Source organism: Sander vitreus, chromosome 22, assembly GCF_031162955.1.
Source record: "Sander vitreus isolate 19-12246 chromosome 22, sanVit1, whole genome shotgun sequence".
NCBI lineage: Eukaryota > Metazoa > Chordata > Actinopteri > Perciformes > Percidae > Sander > Sander vitreus.
The window spans coordinates 14,037,677-14,064,642 of NC_135876.1; the positions used below are offsets into that span (position 1 = coordinate 14,037,677).

Genomic DNA, 26,966 nt, shown 5'->3' on the forward strand with positions numbered 1-26,966 from the left:
CTGCATGTGTGATGCAACTGATGCAATGTAAAGAAAAACCCCTGAGATTTCACATCCCCACGCATATATTACATGTGAGGCAGACTGTATGTGTACACAACAGACAGAAGCGTGAGCAAACAGAGGCTGTACATCAAGTTCTTGTGTGTTCTATGTATAGTTCAGACTGAAAACTGCACTGTAGCAGTTAAACAGAAGCAAAAGAGGAGATGAGAGATACATAACAATGCTGCTAATGACAATGATAATGATGCCATTACGTTGTCCGCCCTCCCTCTCTTCCTAATGGGAGAGCAGCCACAGGGTGTGTTCAACAAGCTAGTGAGGCAGGAGGATGATTCTGGAGTAAATCACTTGTGGAAAGGTGAAATGTGGCCAGCACGAGTCGGCCTAATCCATGCCAGACATGTGCAGAACACCACAGGAGCAGGTGCAAACAATTGAAGCAGCTGTCAGTGAGCTGCCGTGATCTCTTCTGATATCTTAATTGTTAGTCAATCCAAGAGCAATTTTGGCAGCATTGCTGTCAGCCCCGGGACTTGCCCCGCTCAGCTCCCATCTGTCAGGGGCTTGCAGGGATCTGGTGCTGCTCTAACTGAGGGCCCATGTCTTTGGGATGTGTGTGTCCAGCCCATCCAGCACCACAGAGGGAAATCGGGCCTGATTGCTGCCATTTCCGCTCACTTTGGCGGTTTGGGTCGGGGGGTGCAGGCTAATGCTGATAATTGCCATGTTTCAAAACTACTGGAATTTGTCGGGCCTCCCACCCAAACCCTGTCCAGCCCAGTCCTGACCCCCTTGTCGGTTCAATGTTCCTAAACATTGTGATTAGCATAAGAGCAGAGTGTGTGTCAGTACAGATTCAGGTCTAGGATCTGAGACTCTCCAGATACCCCCGCTATGGAGTCGTTAGGACAGGGCTGATCAGGAGCTATGTGGTTCGAGCTTCACAGATGTGTGGCTGAGCAATCAGACAGCAAACAGCACCACAAAGAGCACAGTGAGCTAATGCAACGCTCAGCCAAAAGTAGCAAAAACAATTGTTCTAATTTGACTCAAAGTCAAAAAATTAAAGCTGAGGAGTTCTTTAAAAAAAATTGGATAACATGAATTTTCACACACATTCACAGACAGCCAAGGGGCGTCATTATAAAGAGATAACTCACAGTGCAATGACAGTGAGTGACCTGCCTCTACCCATTCAACATGAGGTGAAGCCTGACTCTAGGCCCAGCCTGACCCTCCCGGTGATTTATGTGGCCCCAGTAAGCCGGGTCTATTTGAGGGCCCAGTGAGGAATGAAAGTGTTAACAGTGAGTGTTGGGGAAGGTGGGCGCTGAGGGGAGAGTTATGAGTTTTCTCAGCTGAGCGCCCAGCTTTGGGTTTCCGACATTGTTTTCATCCGAGAGGGAAGAGAGAGCAGGAGTAGTAAAAAGGTGGGGGGAGAGGCCAACAGAAGGATGGGGTGGGTTGAAGGGGTTCCACGGAGCCCGCAGGCTTGAACTCCACAGCTGAACCACTGACCCCGACCATCCATCAGTGCAGGGGTGTGACAAGGCAGGGGCAGGGGTGGCAGGAGGGGGGGGCAGGAGAGGAGAGAGCTGGTGACGGGGGAAAGGGACTGAGGGCTATAATGGGCTTTGGGACCTGGGAGGGGCCAGTCACTGGGGAGGGAGGGGAGCAAGGAAAGGAAAGGCCAGTGTACTGTAGAAGGACGGAGTGGGTTAATGGGCTGGGAGAGAGGTAAGGATGTCTGGATCAAACAATGAAATGTGTGTGTGTGTGTGTGTGTGTGTGTGTGTGTGTGTGTGTGTGTGTGTGTGTGTGTGTGTGTGTGTGTGCCGTTAAAGAAATATTGAAAACGGCGCTTATTCCAATATCAAATACACTTATCTAATCTTAGGTTTTACTTACAAATTCAGGTAACAAAAGTTAAACATTCAAGAAGTAAAAACAACACAATTGTTTGGAATCATGCAGAAATGTTCTTCTTTGTGTTCTTGATAGAAACCAATACTTCTGTTCTCCATGGATGCATTTGAACTGACCAGATCAGATTAGATCATGAAGACATGGTTAATCAAGAATAAGCTAAAATAGTTTATCATCAGGACACTAAAGCAATAGCTGCTGAAAATGGGGCTTTGCAGTTTAATGTGAATAATGAATTGTAAATCATTATTTTCCAGCAGTAATGGCCATTTGCAACATTAATAATGTATTGGTAATATTGAAATCAATGTAATGCCAACTTGCTGGAAAAGAAAAATGGTTATTTGCTATATTTAGAAAATTGCTGTTTGCTAATGAAAATATAACATTTGTTAAACTATTTTACCAACTTGGAACCACAATCCAAGATCCAAAGTAAAACCAGACTATTGCAAGCAGGAATGTAACTTCTGCTAGAGACAACAACTACATTTTTGTGATATACTGTTTCCACTTTTGTGAGATTTAGGCTGTGCTCAAAGCCCAATTGAACCATCCCCCCATAGGCTCATACTGCCAGCGTCTTTCAGCTGTTGCCCAAGACTCACTGTCACTTGGCTCCACACAATGCATGGCCAATGGGTAGACTGGATCCCAGCATCCGTCCTCAGAGGGACATTGGCTCTTGGCCAGACAAGCCTGAGCTGGGGCCCCTGTCGCACTGAAAGACTAGAGCAACACTAATGGTTAAGTCTGAGGAAGAGTCTGTGGGAGAGAGGGGAGGATCATTTTAATATGATCCAGTTTGGAACTCCATAACACATATTCCGATTTCATTGGGGGCCAAAGATGGAGCCTTATGTCGGCAGCATTAGCAGTTATAGGGGTGACTGTGTTTGTCTGCTTGACACTGTGTAAAAGAGGGTTAAGATGTAGAGGACGAAGAGGGATGAAGGGGTGGACGGGAAGAGAGATAGTGAAAGCGAGAGTTTGTGGCCCTCCCAGTTAGGTTATGGCACTGCAGCGTGGACAAATCCATGAGCAAGTGAAACCACTGTTTTAAATAGCAGGTATCTGGTATCAGCGTGCCCTGAGAGAGGCCCTCTCCATCAATATGTTCCTTTGCCCTTGTCTGCTCCTGATATCTTTATCTTGTCAGGACCTCTCCTGCATGTTCCACCTCAATGGCTTCCGTCCGCGCTCGCCCTGTCCTGTGCAGATGGGCTGCTGCTGCTCGCTTAGCTTTAGGCCCTTGAGGCCGGATGGGGCTAAAGCGGGGGGGTTAAGGTGCAGCGGGGGTGAGCTGAAGGCAGTTTTATGTCAACCTGTAGTCTACAGGGGCCTCATTACATAGATGCCAATGGAGAAGCTTTTAGAGGGTAATTAGACCATTACAGATAGCCGAGGGAATAAATGAATAAATAAATACTCCCTATGTCCTCTGAATAAATGAGATGTTAAAATGTGCATTTTTTTTTCAATTAGTAATGCATTTTGGAATTTCCCCCTTTTTAATATTGTAAAAAAAAATACACAACTTGCTAACTAACATGCTAAATAGGGAAACTCATCCAAAATTTTAAACTTTAAAAGCAAAAATTGTAAAACCTACAAAAAAATCTAATCCAAATTTAGTCCGACTTTATATGATGCAAAAGTGAACTACAGCCTGGTTTACCTGTTCCTATCACAAATCCACTGTGTTGAAAATTGACTGGACTCGATTGTACTCGAATCTGGTGGCAAGAGGAAGCTTCCACTGTTTTTTCCTGTAATTTCGAGCTTACCCTGAGATGAAAATGGGAGCGGGATTGTGGGAAATGACAGATGCGGCTTGGGAGGGCCATTAAAGAGGTCATATGTCATCACGGGGTCGCACACGCCCTTTGAGCAGGGGCTGAGGGAGGTTGGGGGGGGTCACCTTCCCACAATACCTGGGGAAGCGACGAGGCCTGGGAATGCAGCTAACCTGGACCTGACTGACTCCACTCACCTGTCAGTCTGGTCAAAAGTGTGTCCTGGATATATGTTGGCCAGTCTGGCTGTCTCTCGCCGTTTACATGAGCATCTGTCTGTTTTACTACAATCTAAAAAAAAATTCTATATCATTTATACACTTTCACCGTCATGTCAGCCTCCATATGGCGGAAACAAACCTCTTGTACCGTAGGTTTATCAAACATTACACCTATAAATCACCCTCATCAACACCATGTTCCTCTGCCTGGTATGTCCTGCCAGTGTTAGAGTTTCTGACAGACCGGCGCCTGCACTATATTTAATCTCTGTCCTTGTCTCTCCTCGTCTCTTTTAGTCACTTGCAATGTGTGTGTATGTGAATGTGTGTGAGAAAGAGGAAGAGAGTGAGAGGAGCTCAAGACCAAGTGTGTGTGATTTTAATAGCTGTCGGTTACCTGCTCACATATGATACCCCTCCAGCCTGCCTGGGCAGATGGCTATTACTTTCCAGTTGTGAAAATCAAGCCTATACAAATACAGGCAGGACTGAGACGCGCTGGACCAAGTGTAGTTTCCCTCTGATAGATAGTATTGGTGTGTGTGTGTGTGTGTGTGTGTGTGTGTGTGTGTGTGTGTGTGTGTGTGTGTGTGTGTGTGTGTGTGTGTGTGTGTGTGTGTGTGTTGTGATGAGGGCTGATTCTCTGGCGTCTGTCATGCGCAGCCTATCCTGTGGAAATCATTAAGTAGGAGCACTAGGCCGTCACTTCCTGGCAAAGCATGCAAGTTAGATGAAGAGCTTTATCACTTTCCAGGACAGGTGGGAACATTATTGAAGACAGGACAGTATTAGTGTCGGACCTGAACCAAAAGTGAAAAGTCATTTGATGCCTATGAATTTGTTTTAATTAGTTTGGAGCTTTTAAATTGGTGAACATTTGGAATTTAAATGTAATTTTTTTTTTTTTTATCCATTAAAAAAAATGATAAATACAAATAATAGCCTAATAAAGACATGTGACAGTTTAGACTTTTAAATTTGCATATCTTCTACTGCTATAAATATATTAAAAATTTCTGAAGCTATACAGCTTACACAGCTTTGATTTGTAGACATCTAACAGCCAACTGTAATTTTCCGGTTTCATTAATTGTGGGCACTTCATTTTAGGTATGAAACCTGAACTTCTCGATGTCTTGAAACTCAATCGTCCTTTTAGTGTCAAGGTTGGCCCTGTCCTGCTGCCTCTCCCATGGAATCTGCCGTCATCTGACTTGCCCCCACTGTCCCACACCGCCGGGATTATTGATCACTCGCTGTTGTGAGTGAGGCATTTACTGTAGCCCATATTGCTGCACACCGGAGAGCTGCGCACGGATCACTTCTTTTCTGCACAATCGATAGATAATATTGTGGTAAATTATTCAGCCTCTTGTCGACAGCGTATTGTTTAAAAAATATTATTATTAATAATAATAATGTTCTAGAAAATAAAGTTACCACACGTGCATAGACAAGCATCCATGTTGCATTTTATATTAGCCTACCTAACTTTAGATTTTGCTTTTAATTAGAACAATGCAATAAATAGCTTATTGTCTCTAATCAAAGCTGGGTCGGAATAAAAAATTAAATAGCCTTAGTAGAATTAATAAATGATTTAGGTATTATTGGTATTATTATTATAATATAATATTATTACCTTATTACTGTACAACCTTTTGACATTTTGCCTTGTATCATAACGTCATAATTAATAGTTATTCTGTAATAACTAAATGTTATATTAACCATGCCGATAACAATGTATTATATTTGGAAGCTTTCAAAAAGCGATCAGCATTGTAACATTCCTGCAAGAAAAATCTTACTTCAACTTTGTGTTCATTTTGATTTTCTCTGCCAATATATTTTTTTTTAATTATCGGTTTAATGTCTGTCCGTTTTCTGCTGATATTTTTAGACGACGAATTATCAGTCTCTATTTCTGGGTATCGATGCTAAACAAAAAAATAAGATTTTTGAACAGTGCATGTGTTTATTTCTCGAAGTAAGTCACCGGCTTATTGTCTTAGAGCAGGTCATACACTTAAAGCGTCATTAGGAAAAGGACAGTTCGTTTGAGCGTTGGCCGCTCGGCTAATCAGTGCGGAGTGGTGATGAAGGTAATGAGGCCGGATCAGGTGTCTCTCTGACCGCTGGCCTCTTGCTCAGACACGGGCAGACAGTGACTGGAAGCTCTGGCAGGCCGGGGCCTTAATCCTCATAGGTAGATAGCCTTTCTATATACATATACCGCCATCTACTGGCCAGATATTGGGCAGTGGCATGCAGTCATTAGCGGTCTCTCACTGCGTAAAATGACTCTAGGTCTAATTTCTCCTTATGAGTCTTCAAGCATTCAGACAACAAAAGTGTGAAGAGTGTGATTAATTTTAAATTTGCATTCTGTTTCTGAACCAATAGCAAAAAAAGAAAACTGCAGTTACAGGGGTATATAATCTCTCACCTTAATATACCATCATCATAAAGACTCAGTATGGTCCATTGGCTTTATAAGCAATATGCTGCAAACCAAAACTCGTGAACAGAGCTTTATACGAATGCTGCAACTCTGTGTGTGTTTGTGAGGGGAAGTCCCACATGTGCCTTACTGAACTCAGAGCCCTCTCTATATGGTGGAGCCCGGCATGGACAGGACCCTTGGGTGGCATAAAGTATACTTTTGCTTCACACGGTTCATAAAATGATCAATAATAATCATAAGTCAAAGTTAGAGCTCCTATCACATAATCATTTGTTAATACTGGGACGCAGGGGAGTGTTTGTTTGAGTTCCCCATTGCCCTTTTAAGAACGAGGCACTTCACACTTGAATTTCGACCAAGTTCTCCTTAAAACAGCACCTCTGACCGCACTCCTCTATCGGAAACCTTCATAATCTTTCCACAGATTTCTCCAACAACATAAACTCTCAAACATGTTTGGCGCAAATTATAGTGTGCGATCCCTCTGGCATGGGCTGCGTACAAAATAAACTGCCTCTAATTGTGATGCTCTGACCATCTTCCCCTGACTGTTGTTTAGCTTGGCTGCTGCCTGGGGCTTTGTGGTTTCAAACCCGAATAGCTCAGTCAGTGTGAGAGGGAGAACACATTATTATTCCCGCTGCCCGCTACACTGCACATGCTAATAAGGGAGGACCACTGGGATGTTTTAAAAAAAAAAAAAAAACAGGGGAGACGGTGATGTCATCAGTGTGCTTTATCTGAGTTGGGATCTGAGGGGAGTGTAGTTTCCTCTGGTAGAGACTCTGGGGCCCAGGAGTGAACCCGTGGCTTTGCCAGGGAGGCTGTTTAAGGAGATTACTCAGTCACCACACCTTTGTTTCATTATGGGCCAGAGTGAAAGGCCGTGCACTGTGGACTTCCCAACGAGACGCCATACTGACAGGTTTTTGATACCCAAATCAACGTGGACAGACATCAGCATTCATCTGAGCCCAGTTCTGTATTTCTGTCTTCAAGGATGCAGGAAGATTATTATTTTATACCCCTGTGAATACGTGAAAAACAAATGTGACAGTTTCACCCTCATAGGCAAGAGTTTCCTTGATGGCAAACTTGCCTATGAGAGGACTTAGTTAATCATCTGAGTTCTGCTTACTTCTCAATCAATCATCAAATGTTTGATCACAGACAATATGGCATTGTTAGTGCAACATTATATTAGTTACACATCATTAACTGTCCATGGCAGGCTCCTAAAATCAGATAAAACTAAAGACTACCTCATACAGTACAGTGAAAGTGATCAGATCCAATGTACTGAACAAATTACGATTACAAAGATGAGAAAGACACATTTTGAAAAAAGTGGGATAACCTCTTAGGAATTGTTGCAAACCCACAATTGAATTAAGTCATTTCCTCATGGTCTGGTAAAGAGATGTTTGAAGTCCTCAGTTTCCTCACTCTGCATTCTCAATATTTTAGAGGTATGAAGTAATCACCTTAACCATGTCTAGGCTACAAGCAGCAGCAAAACGCAGTGCATATTTGGTCAAAATATGTGTTTTACTATACAGAAATATATCATAAAAATGTATGATTTCTGGAAAAACTTTTAAAAAAACTTAAAATTTGCATTTACAACAAAATGGAGCCCAAAAAAAGAACATTCAAACTGCAGTGAACTCTGGTTATGTAGTTAACTACTGCACTATGGCTTTGTATTGCTGCCCATGTCTGCATTAACTACATTCTACATTCTCTGCACTCTGCCACAGAAAGACAGCCAACTAGTCAGCTAATGCGAGAAAGCTAGAGCATGTTTAAGCTAGTTGGTGAAATAGCCCCCTACGGCATGCTAGGGGTGGGAGTCACCAGAGGCCTCACGATATGATATAATCACGATACTTATGTCACAATACAATATTATGGTGATTTTAAACATATTGCAATATTCTGCGATATTGCAATGTATTATCTTCTTTCTAGTCTCGCTTTGCCAGACCGTGCACACGCTGCGAAGCGGAGGAGGGTCTGGATGGGAGAAAAACCTGCTCTGGTTTATTGTCATTTCTTTAAAACAATCACAATCGTCATGGACGGCGCTAAGCACCACACAGAGCCGCTGCAAAATAGTCGTGCGAGAGAAAACTCAGATTGGACAGATGGTCTAGCTAGCTGTCTGGATCTACCCTGCAGAGATCTGAGGAGCAGTTAACCATAGTCCTCATGAATCCCCCGAATTTAAAACTCCAACACAAAGAAAGCGGAAGGAAACGGAAAATACATGCATCCGGCGGAATTTCTTGCAGCACCGGAGGAATCCCGGAAGTGGAACGTTAAGGAAATAGACTACCTTCTTTCCAACTTCAAATTTTTCCCAATTTTAAATTTTGTTCCTAAAAGGAAACTTTGTCAACATCTGTTTTATCTAAAAAGATACATTTCTCTGTTTGTTCATCTCACTTCAATTTTATTGCTGCAAAATGGGATTGTCAAGCAGGCAAACTGACCAACACATATGTAATAATAGATCGATACTTGAAGTCTGTGTATCTATACAGTATTGCCATGGAAAATATCGCGATACTATGCTGTATCGATTGTTTCCCCCACCCCTACTAGATGCCTTAGCTAAAGCTAAAACTGAATTTACATACTGTTATTGTCAATATGAGCTGTAAATAATTAAGATAATGATTATTTCCTAAACAAAGATAAAAAGCAAAAAGACCACATTTTGGTGACACTTGGTTGTATTTTTTTTTAGGTATTTTGTAAGTTTTATGGCTGTGTTTATTTTTAAGGCATGATAACCTTTCTATAGGCAGGCTGCTAATCAGCCTAAAAACTTTCTTTTAAGCTTCACTGCTTTACTGATCTCTGCATTAAGGGCAAATTTGGGATAAACTTTACACTTATTTCCCATGGCAGTAGAGGTGTGAGGGTGACAGTCTGAGACTTAGGCTGATCCTGGTGGGCGGGGGAGTTCCACAGAGTATTCCAACCACACAGAGCCTGATTTTATTGCCCTGATAAAACGTTCTTCAGGGTAATCGTGACAGGCAGTTGCCCCTTTTCATGCCCACACTGCAACAGCACTGCAAAAGACCAGAGAGAAAGTCATACATCCCATTTCTCACACCGGCCTGTCCCTCTTACTCTGGCCCAAAATGCGTTTTATGGACATTTCCCCCCGTTCGCTGCAGATGGGTTAAATATTACATCAAAGCGTCTTTAATGTTTCACAGTACCTCTCATATTTCTCCTCAGTATCCAGTTCAAAACTGGTGCAGGCTGCATTTTTACAGTAGATTTAATGGATCAATGTCCATAATCACATTAGCACTGGCTTAACATATAACAAATTTCACCGTACCAGCATCAAAGACCTGACCTCTTGTTATAATCAGGCATAGCATCTTTTCCTCCACTCAAGATCTATGAGCCTTCTGATACTGGGAGAAATAGAAAATTGTCAAGGGGGTGATAAGCTGTAGTGTATGCAGCTCAGAGAGGAGCAGTATGAGAGAAAAACGTTTGTCCCCCTTAGTCACACAGTCACAGATGCTTTGTGTGCACCCTTACTGTTTTTATGGATCATGCTGATAATCCTCTCCTTCTCCAGCTCTTGTTCAGCAGAGAATCTGTGGCCAAATAAAATATATTTTTCTTATAAAACCTCAAAGTACCAGAAACTCTCATTCTTAAAGGCAGAGGGCAGAGGAAGGTGGTCCAACTGAGAGGTGCACGTTTTTGTGAAAGAAAAAGAAAGCATGATGTATGATGTCTGAGTAAGAAATACCCTGACAGTCTTCACTCAGCACTTCCTGTACAAGGCCAACAGGCTATCAATGAATAATACAGATTAACAAAAATTTCTAACAGACAAACTGCAGACAAACTAGAATTGATGGCTTCCACTGAGCCACTCAGGGAACAGGCCATGACGTAAAAGGAAAAACATGTCGGGTTCCCCCGGCCAGGTTAATCAAGACAAGCTTCCCCTGCGAAAAGACGAGTGTGTGTGTGTGTGTGTGTGTGTGTGTGTGTGTGTGTGTGTGATTGCAGCCCGGTACTTTTCATGTGTATGTATGTGTGAACCCATTGCTCATTCATAATATGCAATCTTATTTTACGGCTGATGCCATACATAGGCTGTATGCATGAGGTCTTTGCCCATATTCCTCCACCCAGCACAGCATAAATAAACAGGAACACTCTATAATCCATCATTCTGTGTGCTGTGGGAGCGTGCCCAACACAAACATGGCTTCTGTTTTCTATCTGTGTGTATGTCCGTGTGAGTGAGACTGTGTGTGTGAGGGCTAGGATGGGTAGCACTTTTATGTTAGTGCTCAGTCCATGACTGTGAAACATAAGCCGGCTGCACTAAATGAGGATTATACAAATGAGCTTCCTCTTTGCTCTTTGTTTTGGTCACAGAGTAGACACACTTTGTTTAATTATTCCCACAATTCTTTGAAGTCCTTTTAAGAGTTTGAGAAGGGCTTGTGATATGTTGAGATGGCATGCTGGTAAGAAACTGGCTTAAAATGTATTTATTTTATATTAGTTAGCCATGTGAATTAATTTGGCAGATGAAATCATCCTTTGTTTACAGTATGTCAAACAACCATTGTACTTACTGGTAAGTCCTAAACTGGATCCATGGACTGGGTGGGAAAATCTGGAAGCAGAAATGTATTAAGTACTGCACTTTTCTTCCTCAACAAGTATAGTTAAATTCCCAAATAGTACTAAACACCAACTGCCCCAATAGATCTGTTCTGGGGACAACAGTGAGACTGTGGTTGTTTCAGCCAACTCCCAAGTGTGTGTGTTAGGGTAATACAAATTGTAGAACCTTTTCAGGTCACAAAACCTGTGCATATTGGGTACATCTTTGCTGCCAGTTACCTGATCTTATCGTATAGTTATTGTAAATGGAGTAAATGTCAATCTGTCAGTCAGTCCACCACGTTGGCCCAGACTGAAATGCTTGGATGGATTGGCATGACACAGACATTTGTGACTCCCGCAGGATGAAATACTTGGATCTTTTTCTAGCAAAAGATAAGAATAACGATCTTTGTGATGATTGTATCTATTGTATTGGTAAAACAGTTACACTCTAATACTGGACATCTTCACTGTGTTGTTGGGGCTCTAAATTAACTCAAATCTTAAAAATGCCTACATTAAATGTTCATTTCTGACATGATACATTTCTATGTAAAGGAAAGAATACACGTCCATGATAGGGACCCTTAAAAAGTCCCAGAGAATAAATATGTATCCTACCTAAAGCTCATTCTCTCTATGACGAGTTACTGTGGGTAATTGGTGCCTTATGCCAGATTATTGGTAACAACTGACCTCATCCACAATATTTTCTGAATAAGCCTAGCTTGACTTCCCTGTTGCACTTCTTGTACTACACCCACAGCTACTCTGGAGCAGAAATCCATATAGTAACAATGGTGGAGCTATTGTACCCAGCATAATGCACTTTACAATATCCTCATTCATTGCATGAGGACTTTATTTACAGAGCCCCCTTGGGTAACGCAATGCCATGCTCTGATCACACACCAGCCCACTGCATGTAATTATCCCCAGCCTGCTCTCCAATCTGTCACTGCCCAAACTCATTTGTAAGAGTGCATGTACAGTGATTAAAGAAACTTCTGTGCCATTGCAAAAAAAAGGGGCTTCTCACTCCCCTCCCGTCCTCCGCCCCCTCCACATTCGGGGAATTCTCCAAGAACGAGGCGAAGCTGCCATGTCAGAGTGAGCCAGGCGGACGTGTACAGATCGCCAACATTGCTAATGCATCCGCGGCACTGGTGCAGCAGTCAAGTCATAATAATTAAAGACATACAACATCTCAGGACTTCATTAATCATGGTTTATATGGACTTTGAAGCTCTAATGAAAAACAGCCTGCCTCTCTGGGTTTATTGTGTCTGTACAAATTGTGGGGATGGCGTATGCCAGGAATGCCCCCCTCCTGACTGGCTGTTACAGGATGTGGTGATGGAAAACAAAAAGATAAGATTTGGTGAAAAGCTAGTGATGGTCATAGAGGGGTCAGTGGTCAAGGTTGTTTATGTAGACGCTGAGCGCTATTCAATCAGACAAAAGTGAGCTGTTGACAGTGAGAGCAGTGTGAGCAGTGTGAGTTTACACATCTTTGTGTTTGCACATTTGTCCTCTTGTGTGCACACTCAGTGGTCAATGTTTTCTGTCCTTGGCTGAGCGAAATGAAGGCCTGTAGTGCTCTGGAGATTCATCTTGCAGTGTCACATATCATCATCTTTGATTTGCTATTAGTTTCTCAGATTCTCACCATGGTCTCCAGCCTTTTTGGAGGTGCATTACAGTGAGATCAGAGTGAGAGATTACTGGGTATTAAGCTCTCAGTGCCAGAAGTGGAAATTATAGAGAGGTTGTCAACGCCAGAGTTCTCTCTGCTTGTTTTCTCCCAGAGAGAGGGAGGTAATGCTTTACTCACCACGTTTCATCCAAATGGCTTGTGACTGGTCCCTGGCAGTGCTATCAGTGGTGAGTCACAGCCAAAAGTATGTGTAGCTCAACAAAAGCAAAGGAAGACAGAGAAGGACAGACTGCTTAGGACTCCAGCCCAGGACACATGCATCTTCTCCCAATAAAAGTCCCTTTGGCAGGTTTACATCGCATTAGTCCACTGAACCCAAGGAAATATACCGTGGAAGGGAGAGAGGGGAGCATCCATCATCAGATGAATGCAAAGGATGAAGTCATTTTATTTTCTCTCTAATGATGTGTCCTGCCTACAGGTGCAATAGTGCAATATCCTCCTTCTGATTCCAAAGGTAAGCTATCGGGATTCTATCCTTATAATTACTCAACATTAACATATAGCAAATAGCCAATTCAAATAGCTAAATACACATTAATTAAAAAAAAAGCATTGAATAAATAAGAGTTAGAGTCTGTCCACTGCAGATCCACAGTAAAACTGAAATCTGTGTGGTAACTACTTGGCAGTGATTCATTTCCTCTCCATCACAAGTTCCTCACTTAAATTTGTCATTTTATGGAGTGCCTCTGACAGAGCACAACTGACAGATGAAAGTTAAAGTGGCCCCTTGGAGTAAACAAGTCAAAAAGCTCTGAGTTTGGCTGAATTAAAGGAAGAGAGGGAGGCGGCAGGAAAGCCTGCGTTTATTTGAGAGCCAACAAGCATGGTGCTCTCTGGACCCTGCGGTTTGTCAGCGTTCCTCCCAGGTGAGCTCACACTGGCCCGGACCCCCCGCCCCTGCGCTGGCCAGGAAGAAACAGCATCCTAAGCTCTCCAGCTGGACTCACACAATATTTTAGCTGGTAGTCAAAACAAAATTAGCAATGGTTTGTTATTTCTAGTTAGCTCATCCATGACTCCTGTGTTCAACATTTCTGACGAGAGGGAAATGTTTAGTTGCCACCTTTGAGTTTCTAGGTATTAGGATGATGAGCTGATATTTATAGTTTAATTTGAGGTCAGTGAGAGGATGTTGGTAGTTTAAGAGCAGGATAAACTGCATTCAAGCCTGTGCCTTTTGAGCTTTAAATTCTGCTGGATTGCCATTGACAGAAGAGCTTTAATCTGTCCCAGGTCTTGCTAAATTGTACCTGGTCCTGCACCTTAATTTATCTGTGGGGATCAATTAAGCATTTTGTTATCATTTGTCATTTTCATTAAGTTACAGAGACATTCTGGGGAGAAAAAATAGGTGAAAAGAGGCAGAAAAAGAGCATGAATATGAGGTTGGGGTCAGTTTTGTTAACATGGATTCAGCAGTATACCTAACCTAGAAAAGTTAACCTAGACAATAACGCCACCTTGTGTTTAACACACATGTTACAGCCTTAAAGAAAGAATCTCTCAACACCCACCAAATAGTCTCCTGCTGAGGCATGCCAGGTGATATTACTGGACTATACTGGACCAGATGTTATGACTCTGACAACAAGAAGTAATAATCTGCGTATTATTGTGTCTTTATACATCACATACGTGTATATCTAATACAGAAATTAGAGCAACCAGGGTGCTTGGGTAGCTCACCTGGTTGAGCGTGCACCCCATGTACAGAGGCTCAGTCCTTGACACAGCAGCCGTGGATTTGATTCCAACCTGCGGCCCTTTGCTGCATGTCATTCCCCCTCTCTCTCCCCTTTCAAGACTTCTCAGCTATCTTATCGAATAAAGGCCTAAAAAATGCCCCAAACATAATCTTTAAAAAAGAAATTAGAGAAACCAAATTATTTTTATCATAATGTAATTTTTAGATTTCATGACAATGCATTATTAATGGACAGTCTCGGTAGCAGTGATGTATAACATCTAAAGAGACAATGCCAGCTGTTAATTAGGATTAGCAAATACATTACTTTTTATAGATATGATAACAAAAAATATGTAATTCATCAAGATTATTACAACAATAATAAATAAAATGTAATTGATACACTAAACTATGATGCACTGAATTGCTTCGCTAGCCATTTCTATGAGCGATGAAGAAGCAAACTTTCCTCAGAATATGGTAAGATAACAACATGATAAGGCACAGTATGGTATGATAGCAGCAGTAAGAATAGTGAGTACAATATCTAGGCCTAGATGACATCACATCTCTCTGTACAGGCTTTTTTCCTCGTCAAATACAATGTACAGCAATATTTTTCTCTGCACCCCCATAACCAGAAATAGATCATCAAGGCTGTAAAAAGTTCCTTATTCTCCTTGTGGTCTTTGTTTCATTCTCCAGGCCGTCCACCTCATCAGCCTCTCGCCAATTCTCTCTGGGATGCAGGAGGAGGTAGTACAGCATGAGACACACTAGCCCCAGCACTGAACCTCCAAAGATTAAACCACCAACTGTCAGCAGAAACGTGGCTGTCTGCAACTCTGGTTTCAACAAAGCTAGCAGTGAAGGAGCTATAATATTTATAATAGCATAGAACAAGTAGTAGATGATCATGGCTACTTTGGTGTCCTGTCCTTTGACGTTAAAAAAGGTGAATGTGAGGATGACTCCGATGACTGCTCGGTACAGAAGCTCAAGTCTACCAGATGAGCAGAAGTTGGTCTGGAGCACGTGCATCCAGATTGTCGCCAGCAACCAGATGATGGTGAGAGCTATAAGTGTGCTGTAGGGGCTCAGTATGAGGAGGAGGGTGTAGCTGAGGATGTGGCTGGTGATGGTGCAGAGTTTGTAGAGGAGGTAGATTGCTGTGGGGAGGCCAGAGGGCATCTCACTGATGTAGGGAAGGGATCTGCGTAGACAGCGGCGATAGTCAACCAGGGCCCAGGCAATGTTAAAGAAGGAGAACGCCATAGATAAATCTGAAAGAAATGAACAGATGCTATAAATAATGATACAGTTAATTCATAAATATGTCACTTTCTGCCTCTACTTACACTGCATGAGTGAGCACTCATTCTGGCCCATCACTATGTATAGTTGCAGAAGGAGTTGGGGAACACTCTCCAAGAAAGCCTCAAGCAGCTTGAGCATGCTCAGATCTGTCGCCAGGCAAAACAGGTTGTGGTGCACATCTCTTCTCTCTTCCACTGTATCGGAATTTGTTGTTGTCCAAACCACTTTGAAGCCTTCCCTTAGCAGGTGATAATACCTAGCAACAGGTGTAAACACAATGACAACAAAGTCAGACCTGTGCTTGTCACCATACAATATATTTGTCACTATTAATCATCTGCTGCTGCAAAGACAATGATGCACATCCTACAGTACACTACAGCTGAAATGTGGTTATTCCAGTTTGCACACTCCATAATACCAGGCCATTATGCATGATAAGGATAACACACGTCTTGAGTCACAACATACAGGCACTGATCATTGTAGGCTGCATGAGCAACTCATGTTATTTTGCAGATATAATGCGGTGCCCTTCCCAGGTAAAAAAAAAAGGGAATAGTGTATTAGAAATATATTTTAGGTATTCTAAAATTTACGTTTTGTGCTTAATTTAAAGTATATTTACCATGTCCTTTAAAAAGTGTACTTCAAAATAGATGCCATTAAGTTCAACTTCAATGTACTAAAATTAATTATACTAATTCTTCAATTCCTAAAATGTTATTTCAGTGTAAAAAGTGAACTTAATTGCAAATACGTATAGTTGTAATATAGTGTACTGTAGTTGTAATGGAAAGTATACTTATTTTCAAGTCCTTTCTTATAGACTAGTATGCTTTATTAAAGTGTTCTTTTATTTCACTTCATTAAGTGTTTTTAAGTATACTTACAAAAGGTGCACTTTAATGTAGGTTCGTTTAAGCTGTATTTCAATGTACTTTGAAAAAGTACACTAAATTGCAAATACTTATGGTTGTAATTTAGTGTACTTGTGAAAATATATATACCTGGTGAAGATGCCCATGCCAAATAGGTGCAGGACAACAAGTCTACCTGTGGACGTGCCTGATATGTTTGGTCCTCCCTCAGTGTTCACCAGAGGACCATTCATGTCGTCCCTGTACCAGACATAGCTGAAGATCTGTGTCACCAGCACCCCCGCCAGAACAAACACCAGAGTCAGTCCAGTCCACAGAAAATGTTTCTCTTGATAATATTTCAGTGCCAGCCCGACGTCTGTCCAAGTGTCCGCCACGTACAAGAACAGTCCAGCAATGGTTAATAACCATCGCTGTCTAGTGTACTGAATGCTCGACGGAGGCATTTTGTCATCAGTTGAAAAGTTCAACCAAAGGTTTCACTCTGTGATAAATGTAGAAATGTGGTCGCTTTTTGCTCAGTTTTGCTTTGAAGGTTCTGAAGAAAAGCTGCTGTGGACAGTTTTGTGTTGGACTCCAGCAGTTCAGGTGCCATTTTGGTCAATCTGTAAAAGCATTTCAATTTGATCAAAACAATAAGTATCATGAAAAAGACAGTGTTCTTAACATGCAAACACTTTTTGTTGAAATCTTGTGCAGGTTTGCCACAAAATATATTCTCATGACAGTTTTGAAATGCAACGTGACTGCAATCAGCTGCTGTATCACAGCTGGCCACCGTCTACTGCCCTTTGATCTCTATCATAAACACTTTATTATAAGGAGTGCTGATGAATGGCATACTTCTTACAAACGTAATAGAAAAATAATCAATGACGTTATCAGCAAGAATGCTAAAATCATAAATGATGCTCATTCCGAACTCTTGTATAACATGTACTGTTTTAACAACTTCTCACAGAATGACATTTCGACACCTATTAAGACCTGAATCACAGAACAACTACATGTAAAGTCTCTCTTCACATCCTCTAGTTTCATTATCATTTTAAATTGTTTCATAAGACGCCATTGGTGACAAAGACATAAAAAGGCCAAATATTTAAGGAAAACAAATTCAGGATGGCACACTATCACAATTACATTTATATTATCTTCACTTTAACCAAATCAAGCCATAGTTGAGTAAATGTATTGTATTTTCATAAAGATTCTTTACAAATTATTCCGAGCTCATCTAAAAAAAATCCCAAATTCAATCACATTCTGTCTTAAATTACACATATACAGTACAGTGTATATGTGTATACAGTATATGTGTACAGTGCAAATTATCATCAATACTTACCAGTATTCTTTGCTCATGGTAGACAGCTGTGTACAGTCACAGAGGCAAAAACTTCTGCATGCAGCACTTGTCATTCCTTGAAACATGTGATAGGCTCCACCCTGTGAACACAGTGAACTAAAGCCGTACAAAGTACTTACATAATAGATCTTGTGTGTGTGTGTGTGTGTGTGTGTGTGTGTGTGTGTGTGTGTGTGTGTGTGTGTGTGTGTGTGTGTGTGTGTGTGTGTGTGTGTGTGTGTGTGTGACTGGCTGAGACTGGCTGACTGTTCACACTTTAACATCACTGTTACGGCCCCTCATCATTAAAGGCATTTTTTGGATGACTTAAACATCTGCTAGCCAGTGACAGCCCGGACATATTTCTTCATAGTTGCAACACCTTGCACAGGGTTTTTCCTGTAAAGTAAGTACTTAAATGGTACAAGTACAGGAAATGCGGGAATATCTTTTTCTGAGATCAGGAACCCTGTAATGCACGTCTTATTTGGTATGACCAGTAGTTTATGTTGGCTTTATTGTCAGTATACTTACTTTGTGATTTTATTCTACTTGTTCTACTGTTATGCTACATTTAGCATTTACCATTATCCCATAAGCCAAAGTTACATAGTCTCGCTTTAAATCTAAATTTCAATATGCTGATCTTCCTCATGCGTTTTCAATTAAAGATATAGAGATAGTTTAAAGGAACAGTTCAACATTTGGGAAATTATGATTATTTACTTTCTTGCTTATAGTAAGATGAGAAGATCGATACCACTTCAAAATCTGAGAGTGGTATTGATTATCTCATCTAACTCTTGGCAAGAACGTATAAAAGTGTATTCCCCAAAATGTGGAACTATTGGTAACACTGTCTTGTTTAACCTACTATAATGTGTGTCAAATGTGGACACTTTTGTTCAGACCTTTTGAGACTGAATAAAAATAGCTTGGAACAGTAACTCCATAAATGGGAATCACATGTCAGATGTAAGTAAGAGAAAAGACATCTATGGGCAATGTATGATACAGTCTTACTCCAAACCTCTAGGGAGCGATAGAGAGCCCCAGCTGTTTCCCTCTCCTGTGCGTAAGAGAGTCTCGTTGGCCAGGCGCAGCGGCTCTCTCTCCGTAGACCCTCCCACTAGCAGAAGAGTGACACGCCATTCAATTGCTGCCTGGCCCTTCGCTTGTAGGAAGCAGGAGGGATCTTTGAGCGTTCTCGTACAGAAGGATAATAATAATATCTGATAGAAACCGACCACATCTGCGCTGCGTGAAGCAAAAGTTCAGCCGAATTGTGTCGACATGGGGATCCGAAAAAAGACAAACAACAAGAATCCGCCTGTGCTGAGCCATGAGTTTGTCATCCAAAACCATGCCGATATTGTTTCCTGTGTTGCTATGGTGTTCCTTCTCGGGCTGATGTTTGAGGTAAGTCCCGTCCACATGTTGAATGGGTTTCAATTGTGGGTCATGCGGGGATACTCGCCCCGGCAGGGTGGACGGACTACAGTGCTAGACAGGGTGCCGAATACTCCCCATCTGATCTCCTGGAAAGTGACATGGCTGTCTGATCTATTCTTCACACTACTTCCTCCCGTTATCGAAAGTTTTCTGTGCACGGTGGCCTCGTTTTTGCTTTTATTCCACGAGATTGCCGACTCATTCGGGTAGCATTGTATTAGCTTTTCATAAAGATTAAATGTGTTTCTGTCTTGATTAAAGCGACGTGGGCACAAGAGTCCACTGTCCATCTGGCTGCATACCATGTTGAAATCGATATTTCAAATCACTCGTCTACAGGCCCGCCATTTGATCATAAAAAAACAAAGTTTTTCATGTGAAACACTATTTGTGGTAATATCTTAGTATGTTGCAGACTTGCAGCATTGTATCGATCTCGGTGGTTGCAATACTGTACAACGCTCTCGACTAGGTTAGTTTATGCGTAGATGTGTTACGTGGCAATCACACAACGACTGAGAGGGCTGTCATCACAGAAACTCGCTTGCACCAAAACTGAAAGTTGTCCTTGGAGCTAAACAGCGTTTTAAATGTAACTTGATGCTGCGGGCTGACAACCGGGACCCTTTCATACAGCATGACATGTCTGTGCTGCATGCTGGTCTACTTTCACTCAGATTTATGTTCCATTTCAAGCATGTTTCATCCTCCGCAAAAAAGCAGCGCCATTAGTGTAAAATTCGCAATAATGTTAACTACTTCCTGTTGTTGTTTTACAAAGTAAAATTCCTGTCCTGTAACCGCTGTTGCAACCTGTATATTGGATCGTAATGGCAGCATGAACATTTTCAAAAGGATGGCTATTTATGACATTTTATCTAAACAATGAATACTTCTTCTTTGTATTTAATTTCAGCGTGTTGTCCACGTAGTTCTTTTGTTGTGAAAGAGGAACAAGCAACCTTCCATTTTAACTTTATGATTTGGCTATCTTGATGTAGCTATTCGCTGCTATACATTTACTTGGTTGGATCATTTTTAATTGCCCATCACACATCACTCATATTACCCCTATATAATAATACAGATTATTTGTGTAATTGTTCTAATTGTATACATGTTCTATTTATTCTATTCCTAACACCTCTGCAGAGTGCTTCATCACCTTTTTTCTGTTATCACAGTAATATTGCATAATTCCCATATGGCCTCGTAGATTTGGCTGATCTTTGTGTACTATCACCCTAAAATTGTTAGAATATGTTGCTAAAATAAAACATTCAGTGACATTTAAACCAATGTGTCACTTTAACTTCAATATTTCTTTTTTTTAAATATTTTTTCGGGCATTTTAGGCCTTTATTTCTATAGGACAGATGAAGAGAGGGGGAATGACATGCAGAAAAGGGCTGCAGGTCGGAGTCGAACCCGCGGCCACTGCGTCGAGGAGTAAACCTCTATATATGTGCGCCTGCTCTACTGAGCTAACCTGGCCACAATTTCAATATTCATATATGAGTCACAGTTACAGTCACTCCGTTATTGGTCTTTTTTTGGAACTCCTTGATATACAAATGCAAAGCTCCAAGTTCTAGTGTATAAACACAAGTAACCCTGTTTGATTTTACAGTACCAATCTATTTGTGCACATGTGCAGGCTAACATGTTTTTTTTTACCTGTCTTTATCTACAGGTCACCTCAAAGTTTGCAGTGTTATTCATAACTGTCCAGTACAATGTCACCATATCAACAAATGGTAAGTTAAGGATTATATTGAGAGTATAAGACATATGGTGAGAACAGATGTTCTCAGATAACATGTTAAAATGAATACTGCAAGTTTTGGCTTTGACATATACAGTATTTTCTTAGAGTTGTACAGCTGGAAGCCTCTCATTTGGATTCTAGACCAGTACTTGCGTGGCTTTACACAAACCCATTTGAGAGCTCCTTTTTTTCTTTTGGAGCTAAATTTAGTCTGCCTGATTTATAAAGTTCTCTCGTGGCAAGGTCGTGCTGTGTGAATTTGGGCTAAGGTGTAAAATAGGCCTCTTAATTAAAGTCCTGGCCATTTCAAGGTTGTAGATTTTTTTTGCCAACTTTAGATACTGTTGAAGGAATGTACAACCCCAGAGCTTATTCATACTCTGTCGTACATGCTGGAGCTTTCCAGGCTGCCAGCTGGTAATTTAGTTCTTATCTGAGAGACCTTACCACGTACCTAGCTCTGTAACTTATTTACAGCATGTATCTAATTAGACAAATAACATGCAGCGCCTAAATCTCTCTGTAGTGAAACAAATTCAATAACACCACTGTATTTTTTTCCTTTCGCCGTGCTGACTTTTACAAATGGTTGGACTGATTTTGTTACGTGGTTGCATAAACCATGAGCACAGCAGTGCCGCTCAGGCTTTCTCAAGCAGTTTGCTGGGAATTGTGTTCCTGTATCGTCTAATCTCTGTACTACAACTCATCATATTATTCACAGTGTTTCACAGATACCGGGTTGGAGGCTGTATAGATAATATGTAACTTTAGAAAGACAGAAGAGGCTCTGTGTGTGACAGTTACTGTGCCGAGACAGTCAGTGTCTCTGGCTTTTTCAAAGTGGTGTAATACTGCGCAGTCGAGAGTCCCTAATGCTAACACCGCAGGAATTAAGGTTATTAAACACTGAATCACTGGCTTGACAGTTCATGTTAAGGATTAACTGTGTGCATATGGCATTTTGTATATGGATGAAACACGTTCCCAGATAGAAGTATAAAAAGAATGTGTCATGCTCATTGTGATGACTCCGTCTGACTTGTGTGCGTGCTACTGAAGGCCCAGAGGAGACAGCCGTGAACCACTTCCACCATGGCATCAAGGACTTGGCCACTACCTTCTTCTACATGCTGGTGGCCATCATCATGCATGCCATTATCCAGGAGTATGTGCTGGATGTAAGTGAGACCCAAACGTGACTACACAGACTTTAATCTCAACAAGCAGTTCTGATTTTTTTGTGTTGTTCATCTTTTCAGAAAATTAACAGAAAGAAGCACTTCTCCAAAACCAAGCACAGCAAGTTCAATGAGTCGGGCCAGCTCAGCGCCTTCTACTTATTCTCCTTCGGCTGGGGCGCAAGCATCCTGCTTTCTGTACGTACAGTAGCTAAGCTGACATTTTTCTTGTTTATATACGCCCCAAAACTGTCCATGATTGTAATTTAAATGCGTCTTTGTTCTTAGGAAAAGCTCCTGTCCAATCCAGTCACCCTGTGGGAGGGTTATCCCCATACACTGATGTCGTAAGTTTGTAATTTTGTGTGTGGAGGCCATGTGCATTTTAGAGATACTCTTTGTTATGTCTTTATGGTTTAAATAGACAAGAATAGCTGTCATATGTTACTTTATTGGTCATTTTATAAGAGCTTTAAGTGTTAATTAATAATTTTGTAACTCCTGTTTTTCCTTCAGATTCCAGATGAAATTCTACTTCATTTGTCAGCTGGGCTACTGGTTACACGCTCTCCCTGAACTGTATTTCCAAAAGACAAAGAAGGTGTGTCTGTGTGTGTCCGTGTGTCGTTTTGGAATAGTATGACATACTCTGTTGGGACCATGAGGCTACTTCCTGTTCGACTTCCTTGGTTATGTTTCATTGTTTGAAAGAATCATACTTGCCTCTGCTTATGTCCACATGCGGAGTAAATATTTTGACCATTCTTGGCCTTCCATCCTTTGTGTTTACTGTTTAGGAGGATATTCCACGCCAACTTGTGTACATCTTCCTGTACCTGGTCCACATTGCAGGCGCCTACATTCTAAAGTAAGTAACTGCCACTTTGGAAAGCCTAAAATTATGTGTGTGATTGTGTGGTACATGTGGCATTTTTCCTGTGTTTGTACACTGCCCCTTCAGCAAAAAGTTTGTGGTGTCGAGTGGTGCCCCCATGTGTTGTTCCTGTCAGTTGTAATAAAGGGGACACGTGTGTCCTTGTGTCTTTCAGTCTGAACCGTCTGGGTCTGGTCCTGCTGGTGTTGCACTACTTTGTTGAGCTTCTGTTCCACGTTTCCCGCCTGCTCTACTTCAGCAACGAGAAGAGACAAACGGGGTGAGTTCTCATGTTCAGCATGGTGTGTGCTAATCATTGTGTGATTTGTCTGTGAAATTCTACCACTTAAGAATTACTAATGGTAAAAAGTCATCCTGTTGTCTTCCAGTTTCACCATATGGGCCGTCTTGTTCGTCCTTGGACGGCTGCTCACCCTGTCCTTGTCCGTCCTCACCGTGGGCTTCGGCCTCGCCACATCTGAGAATCAAGGCTTTGATTTGGCTGCAGGAAACTTTAATGTTATTTTTGTTCGGTAAGTGTGTCTGAGAAGAAAAAACAAGACTACTTAATCCTAAAATTATATTTTTTTAAACTGCTGGATTCAACAGCCTTTTCGAATTTAACATTTATCAAGCCACACAAAAAATGCTCTCTGAAATATATCTTTAGCATTATTAGAGTTGCTGATTGCGATGCACACTTTTTGTTCATTTTCTCGTTATGTTCTAATTTAGGGTTGCACGATATTGACAAAATGTGATATTGCGATGTCGAATTATGAATATTGCGATATCAACATTAGTTTTGATATTTTTAAACATAGATAAAATTACAACGGATGGGAAATAGCGCTCCACAACATATTGCATACTTATTGCGACACTTTCGATATATTGCGATAACGATGTTGAGTCGATATATCTTGCACCCCTATTCTAATTCCAAATGGGCAAATGTGTCAACATCAGGTTGGCCACTTAGAATAAAGAAACAAGAGCTCATTTCTATGCTCACTGTGGAGTACTGAGGTTTAACAATCATACAGGAAGGGCTATATTGTAGAAAAGGAAGAGAGCTGTTCACCAACACCACCAGAATGAAATGCAACCATAATACATCTTGTGTTGAGTACGAGCAAAGCCAAGTGAGAGAATTCTTCCTCTGTTTGCTCTTACTACGCTGTCAATCACTATTGCTCTCTTTACACACATACACAACCTCACAACACACGTCTTTATTAACCTTTTGATTTACTGACTGTTTCCAATTTTTTTTATTAGGATAACTGTCCTGGCTGCCATCTGCCTCACTCAGGCCTTCATGATGTGGAAATTTATCAACTTCCAGCTGCGCCGGTGGAGAGAGCATGCCCAAACTCAGACCTTGAAGAAGAAACAAGTTCCTTCCAAGAGCAAATCAAAGAAAGACAAAGGTGAGCAACGGGCACAAAGTATAGGGCACATTTACTTAATTATGAATGTGTTCTTCTGCAAGCACTGGACATTTCCCCAAGCAATAAAATAAATCGCAATCAATACATGCATTTCTTCTCAGTATATGCATAATGTTCATGCTTACATACACTTAACATAATTAATTAATCAAATTTGGATGTGTCCTTTGTTTTTAGCCAATGGAGTAAATGGAGTGAACTCCCATGGAGCCGATTCACCAAGAGCAAGAAAAGAGAAGTCATCATAAATATATTCCCCTCCACCCCCTCTATCGCCACCTTCTCAAAGAACCATCTTCCCCCCCATCCCCCCCCCCGTACCTCCGTGGGTGTATCCAGCCAACAGTCCCTCCAGCTCCTCAACCACCATATGCATTTTCAGCTCCCACACAGGACTGACCTCCCAGCTGGACTTCAAGGGCCAGAATGCATATAGCTTTGCTTGTCGCCAGTCGTCCAGCACGCCTTGATTTAAAAATCATTGCTCTGCTGTGCCATTTCAAACGAAAAGAAAACAAATTCCGAAATAAACTATGAAAAAAGACCTTATTTAAGAAGTGCCTATTGATACAGATTGTTTTGTACATGCTGTGTAATTTTAAAAAAATCAGGAATGATGACGTCAGTGTTTAATGTTTTCTTGAATCAGGTCATTCCATGCTTTTACCTAAATAGTGGTTATTACAGCTTGTGATTTATTTTCCTTTTTTCCTTGTATTTATAAGTGCTAGTCGAGCTCCTCTTCTTTGCCACTGACTCCTGTTCCTCTTTTGAGGGATATTTGTAAACATTTTATGGAGTTTATAAATTTCCTTATATCTCTTAATTTTCCATCAGTGAAGGTCGCATACAGTCTTGGTATAATCTCTGGGTTCACACCACAGACTTTTCAAACTCAATCAGCAAGACATTGTTACATTTTCACCATGTCACTGGCCAACAGACACCTAAAGATGGAAAGTGAAGTATCACGTTTTCACTCGTAGATAGAGTAGGGAAGAGGGTATAAAAGCAACCAAGGAAAATGGGAGACATCACCCTGTAATACTGTAAGTAGATTCACAGTTCAGTATTGTGCAAAACTGCCAGCAAAGACGTAGTAACCTGATGTAGCATTTAATCATCTGAGTTCAGAGCAGCTTTGTAATCACAACAGAACATATTCATTGCCATAAAATGATACCGAGTTTTTATTTTTTTTTATTTTATTTTTTTTGCAGTTTTGCCTATAACACTGTCAATAAATGAACACACTTTGCGTTTTAGTTTTGAGTGATGAGAACTTTATAAGCGATGGAAAGGAAAATCAGGCAAAACATCCCTCTAGTGAGTTTGATTGAATCACTGTCTTGTATGGTCCCTAACCATTTGCTGTTTAATTGGAATGGGTTTACTGTATTTGTTTGGCCTTGCATATTATTGCTTACCTTTTTAAAAAAAAAAAAATGTCCACAAGAATGATTTGTTTTGAAAGCATGGACTGGGAATTAACTAAAATATTTTGTTTGACTGTTTTCCCGCCTGTTTTTCCTAGACTGTGCCAAATGAGCTTGGTTGACTGTTGATGTATGCCTTTCACTTACATGCCATAAAATTAATTTACAAAGCTATGGAGTGCAGTCAACTGTATTGTAAGAATGAATCTCCTAGGTAACGCTGGCTAATTCGAAAGAATAAACCCATTAACTAATTTAGGTACACAGTAGTAATTCATGGTTGCCTCCGGCTGTATATCAGCAGTGTATGTTGGTTTCTCAACTTGTCCTGATGGTTTATCTATCCTACAAAGAAATAGTGTTTTACTGAAAAATAACTATCAGAATTATTATTTAACCCAGTATCACAAATTTGCCTCAAGGGGGCTTTTCAATCTGTAGAGCATTTGTTACCATCTATACTTAGAACCTTGATTCGGATAAGGAAAAAAAAAAAACTTTAACGGGGGAAAGAATGGAGGAAATCTCATGAGGAGCAATAGAGAAGGGATCCCTCTTCCATGACAAACAGACATGCAATGGATGTTGTGTGCACAGAATAATTGTAGCATTCGTTGTACACATTTTACCATCTGCCTAAGGAGACAACAGAGGGGATGTGTAATTATATGGCGGAGCAACTGCGAGAAAAACCTACACAAATGGTGGTGTGTGGTTGGTGTACATGGAGGTTCTGTTCTCTCCAGTCTCTACTCTGTTTCATG

At 41.1% G+C, this 26,966-nt stretch overlaps 2 protein-coding genes across 2 annotated transcripts; one reads left to right on the forward strand and one right to left on the reverse strand.

The window, feature by feature from the left end:
- Window positions 1-14,687: 14,687 nt before the first annotated feature.
- Window positions 14,688-17,276, reverse strand: xkr9 (XK, Kell blood group complex subunit-related family, member 9). Its single transcript, XM_078280348.1, has 3 exons — window positions 16,819-17,276; window positions 15,850-16,064; window positions 14,688-15,774 (listed from the first exon to the last, which is right to left on the reverse strand). Exons 1-3 carry the CDS (start codon window positions 17,133-17,135, stop codon window positions 15,143-15,145), a joined length of 1,164 nt encoding a protein of 387 aa, XP_078136474.1. The 5' UTR covers window positions 17,136-17,276; the 3' UTR covers window positions 14,688-15,142.
- A 1,878-nt stretch (window positions 17,277-19,154) lies between these two features.
- On the forward strand, window positions 19,155-26,263 carry tram1 (translocation associated membrane protein 1). Its single transcript, XM_078280349.1, has 11 exons — window positions 19,155-19,456; window positions 21,183-21,246; window positions 22,320-22,438; window positions 22,520-22,636; window positions 22,727-22,785; window positions 22,955-23,039; window positions 23,236-23,306; window positions 23,488-23,592; window positions 23,702-23,845; window positions 24,594-24,745; window positions 24,944-26,263. Exons 1-11 carry the CDS (start codon window positions 19,331-19,333, stop codon window positions 25,012-25,014), a joined length of 1,113 nt encoding a protein of 370 aa, XP_078136475.1. The 5' UTR covers window positions 19,155-19,330; the 3' UTR covers window positions 25,015-26,263.
- Window positions 26,264-26,966: the final 703 nt, after the last annotated feature.

Coding starts and splice junctions, on each gene's coding strand:
- xkr9 (XM_078280348.1), bottom strand. CDS start 17,135: ATGCCTCCGTCGAGCATTCAGTACACTAGACAGCGATGGTTATTAACC. Junction 16,065..16,818: donor GGCATGGGCATCTTCACCAG/GTATATATATTT, acceptor ACCTGTTGCTAG/GTATTATCACCTGCTAAGGG. Junction 15,775..15,849: donor TGAGTGCTCACTCATGCAGT/GTAAGTAGAGGC, acceptor CATTTCTTTCAG/ATTTATCTATGGCGTTCTCC.
- tram1 (XM_078280349.1), top strand. CDS start 19,331: ATGGGGATCCGAAAAAAGACAAACAACAAGAATCCGCCTGTGCTGAGC. Junction 23,307..23,487: donor GCAGGCGCCTACATTCTAAA/GTAAGTAACTGC, acceptor TGTGTCTTTCAG/TCTGAACCGTCTGGGTCTGG. Junction 23,593..23,701: donor AACGAGAAGAGACAAACGGG/GTGAGTTCTCAT, acceptor GTTGTCTTCCAG/TTTCACCATATGGGCCGTCT.